The sequence below is a fragment of the Gossypium hirsutum genome, chromosome A03, assembly GCF_007990345.1.
Source record: "Gossypium hirsutum isolate 1008001.06 chromosome A03, Gossypium_hirsutum_v2.1, whole genome shotgun sequence".
Taxonomy (NCBI): Eukaryota; Viridiplantae; Streptophyta; class Magnoliopsida; order Malvales; family Malvaceae; genus Gossypium; species Gossypium hirsutum.
In genome coordinates, this window is record NC_053426.1 from 6,302,321 (window position 1) to 6,315,496 (window position 13,176).

The window sequence follows — 13,176 nt, forward strand, 5'->3', positions numbered from 1 at the left end:
ACTCAATCGAACTGAACTGAACTCGGTGCAACCATGCAGTAGGAATACACATGCTCACAATTTAATTCATGTGTTCTAAAAATGATATGTGTTAAATCCAAACTAATATTTAATGGTAACTAATGGTGTTATCAATTTGGACTTGCTTATAACGTTATAAAAAGTAAGTGGATCAAATTATGTTAAATTAAAGTGAGGAGATTAAATCTAAAATTTATCATAATAAAGATAAAATCATAAATAAACCCCATATATATATATAATAAACAATAATAATAATAATTTCTTGTAATGGAAGTTAAACATAGGTATCAAAAAGTATATTTAATATTTTTGGTATGATCAAGGTATGTTTCATGTCCATTTTACAATAAAAAAAAACTAATCATTTTAAGATCCGTGGTTATTTTTCCCAACAATGTCATTTTCAGGATTTGAATATAAATTCTCTCCTTACGAATATATTATACCTTATCACTGTACCCAATACTTATTAGTAGACTCATATAATATTCGTTTATATATACATATTTTTTTGGGTATATTTTGATTTTTAATTCAATTATAATTTCGATATATGATTCCAGAGGAGCATATGGTATTTTGGTGTTCTTATTGCGCCGATTGTACTTTGAAGTTTGGGCATTTTCATTAAACATGTCTAAGCACAGGTAACGCACTTAAAATCTTCCTGTAATCGATTTAATGAGTAGTTTTAAGTGATACATGTTTTATTTAGAGTGTAATAAAAAAATTAATTATTAGAAAATATGTGAATATTGTTAAAATATTCGAGCCGAGATGGGGATAGTCAAAATAGAAGATGATGAGATATGAAGAAAAAGAAAATTAGAATGTGGGCTTCTCTCAATCAATCAACCAACCAACAAATTATATTCAAACATGCAATGAAATCAACCTTGTAACCTTGTACACACTCACAAACTATAGATTGTGTGAAGTCTGTTGATATTCAAGTCACATTGATGGGATGGGAGTGTATACAAGTCAAAATTTTTTAAAATTAACAATATATTAAATTTTAAAATTCTAACTTGTTAAATTAGATTTGATTAGGTTAGATTAAATTTAATTTTACTTAAGTAGGTTAAATCGATAATTTCAAATGAGAAGTTTATATTGTAATAATAATTTTATCTAAATTTAATTCAATGGTCTAATTACTTAATTAAATCTCTTCTTTACTTAAAAAATATAAGAAATAAATAACATTTAATCTCTAAATTTAGTAATTTTTTCCACCTTAGTCTTTAAATTCTGAAACTCAATCTGACCCTTAAACTTAGATTCTATTAAAATATGATGATGTAGCACTATGAAACTGAGATTTTTCACATCACCGGAATTTTTGTTTAATATAAAGTATATTTATAATATCTAATTATATAAATTTTCTAGATATTCAAGAACAATTATGATATCTTTAACAAAATTTAAATTTAAAGTCCAAATTAATAAAAGTTTAGAATTTCAAGACTAACATAAAAAAAATTAAAAACTAAAATAGAAAAATTTGTTTAAGTTCAAGGGCAAAATGCTGGATTTTATTCTAAACTATAATAAACCATTATCAAATTTAACCAATTACAAATACCCACTAATCCCATGGCCCCTCAATCCAATTAATTGAAATAACCCCCCAGAGTAACCAAGCCAACCCACCCCACCAAAGGCTACTTTACCTAATTAGTAATTATTCAGCTTCTGGAAAAAGATTTAGCATAAAATCTTCCGCTGATATGCCTAACGTAACCACAATTCAAGTCACAATATTGTAATAATATTGGCTTCAATTTCGAGGCCCAAGTCAGTTGCATATATATAAGAGATTATTATTACCAATTTAATATAAAGATTGAAAATACAACCAAATATGATTGCATTAAAATTCCATAAAGACTAACATAAATAATATTGAGAAGCCCTTACCTTAAATCAGGGCAACGAGAAGAACCAAATACCTTCAAATAATGAAAACATTAAAACAACAATAAAGAGGAGTTAACGCTAACAATTAAAGGAACATAAAACAGTAAATAACAGTGGAAAGAAAAAAAAATTATAATATACATGTGAGTTTTGCTGCTTCAGCCCTCAGAGCGAACAAAACTGTGATGTCGATCTTACTTTCGACTCAACCACCATTACTCTAAAACAGCGACCTCTTGATCAACCTTCCAATAGTTTGCATCATTGAACTCCTTCATTCCAGCCCCATCGTCGTCCGAATTCTCCTTCTGTGGTACCTTTGGAATAATGTTCCTCTTTAACGGTCCAGCTTCCCCAACTATTCCTTCTTTTAAAGCTTGTTCCATTGCCTTCTCTGTACCTTCTAATTCCACCCCTACGAATTCGACATCCTCTCCGAACAAAGAGGGCACTGCTGGTGGAGATTTCTGACTTGTATCACTGCTCACTGATCCGTCACTCAGATCCATGGAGTCCAGGGAAACATTTGGAAGTATGGGGTCTCCATTCGACAGGGGAAAGACATAAGTGACCGTCGTCTCGATATGACTTGGCTGATTGACATCTGAGCTGTCATCATCTAGAAATGGGTTTTTGCTTGAACCACCTAGTTTCAAATCTGATGATTCTCCCCACCCCACCCACTCGGGCAAAGGCCCATCTCCAAATAAGTCTTCGTTTTCGCTTGCATCAAACCCAAAGAATCTCATATCATATGAAGCATTTGATTTCTCCCCTTGAGGATTCAGGTCTCCACCGGTCATGGAATTGTCAAATCCATTCATAGCATAGGAAGTAGATGTGCCAGTCACGGACTGTTTGCTTTCATTCAACTCGTTCTCCCCTCCAAGTACCACCTCATCATCACTACCACTGTTACCACCATTAATAGTACCATTCAAGTTAATCTCATCCATCACCTCTGTCTGAGATGTGGCTGCAGGTGCATTACCGGTTCTGTCATCTTGGAATGCAAACCAGTCTGAATTCGTGAACAGGCTGCTGCATTAGAAAACTATAGGGTTATGACTACTCCAACAAAAAAAATATAAACTTTTTGAAACACGTCCACCCATCCCAAGCGTCCATCATGAACCTCATCAGCCAATTACTCCATCACCATGAGTAACAACAAGAAACTTACCTTCCTTGGTCATCACCGAGCCTCAAGGATGATACAACGACCTCAGCAGATTCATCATCAAAGTATACATCCTGCAAACGGGAAACATAAATCTACTATAAAGTTATACATTAGAAAAATAGGGACAAGAAGCCTATTTGTTTGGTTCCTTCATTTTAACACATAGGCCAAGGTTATGTTACCATCAATGTCTAGGAAAAGTTATGTTACTCAGACACGAGTGTTGAGTGTCGGATATGGTTATGCATCCAACATTGGGTATGGTTAGATTTTTCCTTGTTTTCCTATGTATTTGGAGGATCTTTGAAAGTCGCATCGCCATATCCATGTGTTGTACATGAGAACTTAAATAAAAATGAAGAGTTCAAAGAATATGGGGGAAAAGAACCTATTGCCTTAACAAAAATTGCAAAAAAGAATTCAATTAATTAAAAGAAATCATAGTCACTCACCTCATCATCTCGATCAAGGGTACCATTGTCCTGAAAGTAGTTAATAAAAAAAAATAAGTACAGCAAACATGCAGAATGCAGTGTAGTTTTATGAAAAGTCACACTACATACTTCTTTATTATCATCATTCCATTTGTACCCAAAAGCCTGGCTTAGGGTATTTGCCAAAATCGCAACATCATAATCTCTATCAAGAAGATCATCTTCATCGCTTATTCTGTCTTGCAATGCTGTTGGGCGTCTGCACATGAGAAGGAAAAATACATATGATTCTTTAAATGAATCTTCTGTTAGCTCTCGCTAACTGTGGTTGCAGCAAACAGAAATAATGTGCTATAACAAGATGATTTCAAAAATTGGAGTTGTGCAATTAGAAACTTTACAATTATAGGCATCATATGACAGAAGAAAGCTGTAAATAAAATAAAAGAGCCCAATAAAAAGTCACATTTATATGCCATTTATAAGTTATAAATCTTCCATGATACAATAAATCCACAAGTGCTGGCACACCCTTACAAAAAAACATATCAAGCATAGACAGATCAAGTGATAATTGATGCCCAATTACATAAGATATTAATCTAACTGCACCACATATCAGAAGTGAAGCAGAAGCATACCCACACGCCCATCGATAAACATTTTCAACTGCATTGCGTTCTTGCAGAACATTAGCTAGCCACTCATTCCATTCGCTATTTCCCTATAAAGGATATAAGAACTTGTGTAAGGAAAAAGTAAATATAAGGAATCCTGGTAAAGTTCCCTAAACCAATGTAAGATCAGACCATGCAATTCTAGCCAAGTGAAAGATGCGCTAACCATGAAAAATAACCAAGCAACTGACACTAACTGTGAAGAACTTGATACAGATTTACCATGCTACAGAAATATTCATACCCTGATCTTAATTAAAACAAAATTTGTTGACTTAAAAAAAAATGCACCTATAACCTGTAAGATCCTTACAGAAGCATTCATACAACATTAACAAGCAGCCAATTCCCCACCTGTAGACGTGTCTGAATGCAGCTATTACTGCCTCCTAACTGTACAAGTTTATTTGAGATACGTGTAATGTGACCGATGTTTCCCGCTCGTGGTGCATGTTTTCCAGCAGCAGGTAAAGTTGGCTGCTCAAACAAAAAAGGTAAGTTGGCTGCATGATCCAGTAGCATTATAACCATTTTCAATTATATTTTTAATAATACCCATTACCAAACTGGACAAACAACAATATGATTAACAACTACCTGATTATCGTCACCAGAAAGAAATGGATATTTGTCAGTTTGGATCAATTTCCTGATCAAATCACATTCTTGAAGAAGATGGTCGACTATTGCATCATTCTTGCTTTCCAGACAAGATAATATTATACTTTCCACATGATGATGTAGCGCATTATTGTATGGATACCTGCACATAATTTGAGAGACAATAAATATTAACCTGATAGCAGAAAACACTTTTCTCAAGAAGAAACCAAGTGCCTTCTTCTAGATTCAAACTTCCAACAAGTTGTTCTCATGTTAGCGAATATGACAAATTTTCACCAAGAGCTTACTCAAAGAAAAGATCAATAACTCGTTGGATAGTTCCTGAGCTGATCAATTCCTTCTCTGCAGCTTGATTTCCAGTTCTAAACAGCACAGCAATGAACTCAACAATCTGAAAAAATTAACAAATTAATTAAGACGTAACATAAAAAGTTTCAACGAAAAAAGTTTGCATTACATTATGCACAAACACCAAAAAAACCTAAACATGTGCAGGTTATATCTCATATTGGATGACATAAACTTTAAGATGAGAATATAACATGAACCTTCAGACGGTGCTTCCCAAGAGGCGGCCTTAATTCTCCATAGGTTGTAGGCAAAAGTTTTTCATCAGATAAGACATTCAAAAGCATAAGTAAGTCACCTGCAAAACAAGCAGCTGTGAACACCATAGCTAAAAGTGAAAGCCAACACATTACATGCAACTATATGTAAAAACTATTACATAGAACTTTCAGAGAAACATATCCGCTCACCAAGCTTAGGCAGCATTGCATTAATAGTCTCCGGATTTATGGGGATTGGAGGCTCATACATCTGTTGATTTCGGAAAGAATACATCAAGGGAGAAGCAATTGCTGATCTTTTTGGATCCAACAATGAGATACAAACTGAGAGCGAGTGTACAAGGCCAGATTTTGAGTGTGAATCTTCCAGTGCATGACCAAATATCCTTGCGACAAAGCTGTATATGAACATACTCGAAATCACAGGTCAAAATCACAGAAACATTCACGATAGAGAATTGAGATGGTGATGCAAGTAAGGCTGACATAAGAAAGAATAAGATCTCACAGACCTTGGACTAGAGAGTTTAGTAGCTAAAGCAGATGGGACATTCCGTGTTATTGCACATAATGTTTCTGCTGCATTAGCGTGAACCTCAGGAGGACACTGGTAATTGCAAAAACAGGTTGTGAGATTCATTACAAAGTATAGTATGCCATGAAAATGATAGAATAGAAAATTCTCACTTACCGATGAACTCAATTTATCCACAATCATTTCCAACAAATTGCTATTAGCTAACCATTGCATTACATCCAAACAATTCGGATATACATGATCATCAGCACCTACTAACCGAACCAATACCTGTGAAAAGGTGTGCCTCATTTCAATATTCAACCAAAACATATAAATGCCAAGCCATATAAAACCCAATATTATAATAAACCAACAAAGAAATGGTGGGTACCTCCATGATGGATGTGATTCCTATTAAATCAACCAGTTGGTGAAATACATCTTGATGTACCTGTTAGTAATCTGTCTCAGTAAATTCACATAAACAAATAAAACCATGCTATCTTTTGTAGTTCAAGATCATAAACCACAAACAAGCCCATTTTTTCAGGCAAGTCACTGGGCCTAAATCATCCTTATAAGCTAAACCCAGAGAACAAACTTGCCAGAAGGAAAGGATTAATAGCTAACATGATTGTTTACACCAGTAATTCAGTATGTTTAACTAAGCTTATAGGTAACCAATCTCATAGGTGGATCATGCATGTCCATATAAAATTAGTTTAAATTTCAACAGGGGAACAAGGTAAAGTTCAAATTGTCAGTGCACATTCTGTACTGAGTTTCAATTCATTAGTTATCAAGATTTGTAGGTTATTGAATGTACTATCCATATTCAAATAACATAGAATAAAAGTATCAACAATTGCAAGAGGGCTAAGAATGTGAAAAGAAACACAAAAACCTTACTTACTTGAATGTAATTCATAAGTTGAACAGACTTCCGTAGCATAAGGCATATAAAAACCTAAAATACAAAGCAAATGAAACTCATCAAATGGTAATAAAAACCACAGGAGTAGTTGAAGAAAGCATGGCATGAAAAGCCACAGAAATTAAACTGAACATGAACAAACACACCTTACTGAAATAACCAGCTAGCAAGGCACTATGAGGACGGTTTGGTTGCAAGAAAGAGAAAAGTAAGTTCATCAACTGCCAAAAAGAGAAAATCATATGAAACAAAACCATAGCAATGTCCATAGCTAAAGATGCATATCCAATAATGCAAATGAAGGCCATACCTCTTCATCCTCGGCTAAAGTCTTCAGAATAACGTCAATCTCACATGTAAATACCTCACAGGCAATGAACGGGAACCTACACAAAAAAGAATAAATAGCATCAGAAAATTTACAATACAAGGAAACACAAAGTAGTCTAGTTCCTTATTCCTGGTTTAATGAAAATTACATACTTGAACGCCCGTTTGCTATCAGCATCCTCTGGAGGCTCTTCAACAACATATCGTAGTAACTGCTCAACCTGGGCTCTATCTCGTAGACTGCACATAAAAAGTCGAGTACATGAAGAACTAGCTCTCTACTAGATTATACAAACACTTGAAAATTTAAGTCATAGCATCCAACCAATTGCAATATACTAAAAAAACTAATTAGAAAGAAAAATATTAATAATAGCAAAAAACTGGAAAAGCGCAATGTGATAGTGGAAAAATTTACAAATTGATGAGTCGACTATTTAAAGCTTTACACTCTTGGATTATTTCTTCCTCGTCCAGAAGCTCTTCCAAAGTAAAGTTCTCCTTGTCTAATATCGACTCCACCTATCAAAGAAAATCGCAGTCAACAAAACTAATCATAATTATAGTAAACAAAAAATTAAAATGAGTCACTCAACAATATTCATAAGAAAACGAGTGGAAATGGAGAATGAACATCAATTAGAAAGCAAATCCAGCAAACTATAATTAGCTTAATATATTTTCACCAATTTGATTCAATAGCAGTTATATTTCATCTTCAAATAAAAGGAACTACAGCCATTACCACACAAACTAGCTTAAAGATTTCTAAAAAACCAAAAAAAAAGATAATCATCGAATCGAGCAATGAAAATTTCCAAACAAGCGGACAAATCTAAGTCAGTGAAGCTACTCTGCTACGGCATCAATGAATCCAAAAGTAAATTAAGTATAAAAAGAAGTAAATTTCAACATAACTAAGTTAAAAGAAAAGCACTGATTCAAACCTACAAAGAAAAAAAAATCTAACCAAAAGTTAACAAGTTAATTACAACTAATAAAACTTACTCTAATAAAAGATCTTAATTAATTAACTAATTAAAATAAAATTACTCACCGGACAAGAGGCGGATAGAGATGGGAGCTTCCAAAACATGGCTAAGAACAGAAAAATAGTAGGCAGAGTATCAGATTAGATCAGTAAACCCTAAAAATTACCAGTGAATCTAGGAAATATCGAAAAATAAGGGAAAAAAGGGGAGATTCAAGAGTAAAGAAGAGAAAAATAATAATAATATTAAAATTTAAAAAAAAAACAATTTTTTTTTGCTGTTATATTATAGTGGTAGCTAAGGAAGGAAGAGAAAAATAAGCTAAAAAAACGTTTTGCAAGTGAAAAGAAAATAAAAAAAGTACAAAAAAGAAGTACTTCGATTCTCAGAAAACTACTTTTAGTTTTATGTCTATGGTTATGGCCAAGAAGAAGGGGAAGGGTTCAAATCATCATGGATGCATGTACACTAACATGCATACATACATACATATATAGTGCATCTGTCCACCAGATGGGATAGCTCATTTGGTTCTTTTTAATTCGAATTTAAATTAAAAGTTTTAAAATATTATTAGATTAAAATATACACTCTCTTTTTTAGGGCCTATTTTGCGATGCTTAACAAAAAAAAATACTTTTTTGTTTCAAAAGTATTTTTAGAAAAAAAATTATGCTAAACAAACGGATAAGAGATGAAATTTCAAGCTTTTTAAAAATGTTTTTTTAAGAGCACTCCTCTAATAAAATAATATTTTTTTTTGTACTTAATTACAAATGTATTAAAATTATTAATTAAAAATTAAAAAATATTTTTTAAAATACTAATTACAAATATTTAATGGTTATATTTAAATATTTAAAATATAGTTTATATATTCTAATTAATTTTTATAAATAATTAATATTTATTGCTTAAAATATTTGAAATTTATATTTCATATATTAAAATATTAACAACAAATTATAATAATTTCTTTTATATTTTTATTAAAATATAATAATATTAATTAATTTAAATATTATTTAAATGCATATTTGTTACTTGATAATAACATGTTCAAAATTGACATTTTATTTCTCAAAAATACTTTTTTGACAGTAATGCTAAACACTCAAACTAGCCCTTAGTGGTTGTAGTTTTATAAATTTTAACATTTAATCCATGTATTTAAAAAAATAAAAATTAAGTCATTTATATTTTAGTCCAATCATTAACATTTCAAGGATTTGTTTGAATATCATTGAGTAATTGATTAAAACAGGTAATTACAAGATAATTGTAATTCTCTAGACATGTTCTGTTGACAGAGTATAATTACATTGTAATTTCATATTAAAATATTAATTACTTTAAAAAATAATTTCTAAAAAAAGTAACAAAAATTAAAATCAAATCATTATATGTATTATATTAGTCTAAAAAATTAGTTGACTATTTGATTATTAATAAAAATAATAAGAAAAATAAAAATCATATGCAACTCTACTTGATTGTTATAGTGCGTTCTTGTTGAGTTATTCCCTTTTTAATATTTAACATATGTCCATTATCATTATCTGCTGGTTCTTGATCGAATTCGTCTGAATTTGAATCTGCATCGTTAAAATTATCTATATCTCATTCTTCCATGTACTCTTAGAAGTAAGAATTATCTCAATTCCACTTATGAATGAAGTTGTGAAATATGAAACATGTTAATGCGATCCAATTTTGTTTTTTATGCTATACTAAGGTGAAATTCTTAATATGGATTTTTTTAAAACAACAAATATCTTCTCAACAACATTTCAAAGCGTTGCACAAATTAAAGAGTTTGCAAGATGTCTATGATGCTTGTGTTTGGCACCATTTTCTTAAATTATATCATACCCCATAATATGGTGCAAAAAATATTTTATATTTACATAATTAGCATTGACCTGATAATATTTGGGTTCACAGTTCAAATAGTTCGTAACTAAAAACTTATATAAACTTAATTTGAATAAAAACTTATGCTAGGTTATATCATTTTTATAATACGTAAATTACATAAAAATAATATAAAATTTATAATATACAAGGTTTATAAAAAATTATAAATTGTCCAATAACTTTCATAACACTTCTTATAGATAATATAGTTGTTTCCATAACTTTATAAAAAAAATTATAAACAAGTTATGATTAAAAAATATATATATAACATTTTATAAACAAGTATACTATTTTTATAATATATGGCATAGATACATAAATAAGTTATGTTCATACTTCTTGCAGGGGCAAATTTAGGGAGCGGGCAGAGGCCCAGTCCTCTTAAAACGAAAAAATTCTCATTTAGCCCATTTAAAATTTTTAATTAATAAAAGTAAAATTGCACTTTACCCCTTAAAATGCTAAATTTTTGATTTAATCATTTAAAAATTACATTTTTTATCATAAAAAATTACAATTTAATTTTGGCCCCCTAAAAGGTTTGCTGGCTTCACCCCTGACTTCTTGGTCTTAATTTTTTTTATAAATAAACATATTATAACACTTTTATAACACGTAATTATTTTTTATAGTAAACTTTAAAAGTTTTAGGGTTTAAATAATATAAATTTTGTTATAATTTTATAAATCACACAAATTATATTTATAATATATTTTTTTAAAATTTATAATATAATATTTTTTTGTTATAATTATCTCAAACACTCATATGTTCATGTTTATAATATTAATTTTTATAAATTGTATAAAAATAACTTTTTAAAATTGGATTTGGTGTAATTACCTATGTAATTATTCTAATTCTCACATTCACCTTAAGAATTGGAAGGTGTAATTCAGGTCTCCCAATTACATCCTATTCAATGGGATCCACCAATTACAATGGTTATCCAAATATGCTATTATTATGTAATTACAAGTGATTGTACTCAAATCAAATTATTAGATAGTTTTCCAAAACTAGCTAATCATTTTTCGTTAAAAGTTTGTCAAATTGACATGTTGTTTAGGCTATCATTATGTGATGTGACATTTGATTAATGAAAAATAAACATGTTAAATTGAAATTTTTTAATCGAAACTACTGAAGACAGTAATGTTGAATTGAGATTTTTAAATTGAAAAAGTAGGAGGATTGAATTTTTTACTTCTAAAGTACAAATATTAAATCTTAAATTCTATAGAAGTACAGAGACTAGCATCATATTTTAACCATATTATTATTTGATAAAAGTATTTGAGAAGTCCCTCTATTATAGAAACTGGATCATATTAGTATTTGTAATATTAAATGGGTCAATTTAACCCATGTAATATTAGAATGAATCACATAAACGCCAGTTAGAACAAAATTAACATTTAAAAAAAAGATAGATGAATTTTTTATTCATTTATAGTACAACTCTAAATTAAATATTTCATCTGTAGAATCATGAAAAGATTTCAAAATATAATTCTATTAAATTATAAATGACAATTTTTAAACAATAAATGTTAACTCTGTTGAAATTTGCTTTATTTGATTCTTTTTAATAGTACAAGATCTAAATATAGTTTATATATTCAAATTAAACTTTACAAATAATTTGTATTAATTATTATAAATATTTCATATTAAAGTATTAATAATGAGTATAATTTTTTTTTACATTTTATTGAATTATTATAATATTAAAAAAATAAATATTATTTATATATATATTAATTTACAGTATTATGTCTAAAATGAATATTTTATCTCTTGAGAAGTATTGTTTTGAAAATAATCCTAATTATAAATTTTGAGCCAAACGGTTTGAAAACCCTTTTTAAAGTTATGCTAAACTAACTTTATATTTGAACTAAATTCTACAATCCTCAATTTATCGATTTTTTTATAAAAAATATATATAGTACTTTTAAGATACTTTCAGTAATTTAAGTATAGATATATATTTATATTATAATTTTAATTATTTATAAATCAAATAAAATTTGGGTTACAACAGTCTACATTTTTTTTTCGAAAATAAAAATTATGAATCTAAAATCTAATTTTAAAAATTAAGTAATAATTAAACCAAAATTGAAATTGTTTTTCTCAGTATGGTTTAAAGTTATCCTAAATATCACTTCGGTCAAATAAGATTGGATTCAAATAGTAAAACGGATAGCAACACTTCTAGTAATAAAGAAAAGGATAATTTATAATCAAAGTTATTAAATAACTAGTAAATCTATATTTTAGTTATTCAACTTTAAAAAATTACAAAATAATTACTAAAATATTCAAAAAAATTCATTTAAGTCAACGAATAATCTTCAATTTCATCTTGCCTAACAATATTAGATCCAAATTGTAAAATGGATAATAACACTTTTAATTATAAAGAAAAGGATAAACTATACTCAAAGATACTAAATTTACGTTTTTGTCACTTAACTTTAAAAAATTACAAAAATGGTCACTAAAATATTTAAAAGTTTTCATTTAAGTCAGTGAATTATTCATAAGTTTTTATTTAAGTCATTGAGATATTAACTTAAAAAAAAGTTCAGCTAGCAAGCTCTAAGCGACAATTCGACGATTAATACAATGGATTAGTATCCATCAAGGAGTAGAAAAACATACCTAGATCCAAATCGATTTAACCATTAGTTTCGAAGATTGGAGAAGAAAGCTATTTGAATTTTGGATCGCAAATTCATGACATTCAAATTTGTTTCATGAAAAAAGCCATAAAACAACGATTTTAACAGCCTAGTGATTTAAATAAAAACTTTTAAATAATTTTGTAACAATTTTGTAACATTTTGAAGAATAGTGGCCAAAACGTAAAATTATTAATAATTTAGTGATATTGAATGCAGTTTACCCTAAAAATTATGGGTCCTACGAAAATAATGTAAAGTAAAAGGTCTCACTCACTCAACTATGTGTTTCAAGTTGACGTATTGTTGCTGCAACCACACGAAGCGTCTCCTTTTTTTGAATTCGTCAAAA

The 13,176-nt window shown here is 29.4% G+C and overlaps 1 protein-coding gene across 6 annotated transcripts; it reads right to left on the reverse strand.

Annotated features, from left to right (window-relative positions):
* Positions 1 to 1,883: 1,883 nt before the first annotated feature.
* LOC107963882 (serine/threonine-protein phosphatase 6 regulatory subunit 3) lies at positions 1,884 to 8,730 on the reverse strand. 6 transcript variants are annotated; one of them, XR_005921752.1, is made up of 21 exons: positions 8,703 to 8,730; positions 8,279 to 8,319; positions 7,640 to 7,743; positions 7,375 to 7,461; positions 7,202 to 7,277; positions 7,038 to 7,112; positions 6,871 to 6,924; positions 6,349 to 6,408; positions 6,129 to 6,245; positions 5,950 to 6,044; positions 5,627 to 5,835; positions 5,417 to 5,514; positions 5,156 to 5,259; positions 4,842 to 5,007; positions 4,599 to 4,721; positions 4,209 to 4,291; positions 3,697 to 3,826; positions 3,586 to 3,615; positions 3,134 to 3,204; positions 2,092 to 2,988; positions 1,884 to 1,982 (listed from the first exon to the last, which is right to left on the reverse strand). XR_005921752.1 is itself a non-coding variant. In XM_016900391.2 (20 exons), exons 1-20 carry the CDS (start codon positions 8,713 to 8,715, stop codon positions 2,166 to 2,168), a joined length of 2,559 nt encoding a protein of 852 aa, XP_016755880.1. In that variant the 5' UTR covers positions 8,716 to 8,730; the 3' UTR covers positions 1,884 to 2,165. The 6 variants fall into 6 exon arrangements, 4 of the variants coding, with proteins under 4 accessions (XP_016755880.1, XP_016755878.1, XP_016755884.1 ...); XR_001702063.2 differs by having other exon boundaries at positions 2,092 to 2,991; XM_016900391.2 differs by having other exon boundaries at positions 1,884 to 2,988.
* Between the last annotated feature and the right edge of the window lie 4,446 nt (positions 8,731 to 13,176).

What these genes read in the sequence shown, in the direction of transcription:
- LOC107963882 (XM_016900389.2), bottom strand. An exon ending in GTTATTGATCTTTTCTTTGA is followed by an intron (nt 5,008 to 5,155) that starts GTAAGCTCTTGG and finishes AATTATGTGCAG; the next exon opens with GTATCCATACAATAATGCGC. An exon ending in CTCGGTGATGACCAAGGAAG is followed by an intron (nt 2,992 to 3,133) that starts GTAAGTTTCTTG and finishes TTTCTAATGCAG; the next exon opens with CAGCCTGTTCACGAATTCAG.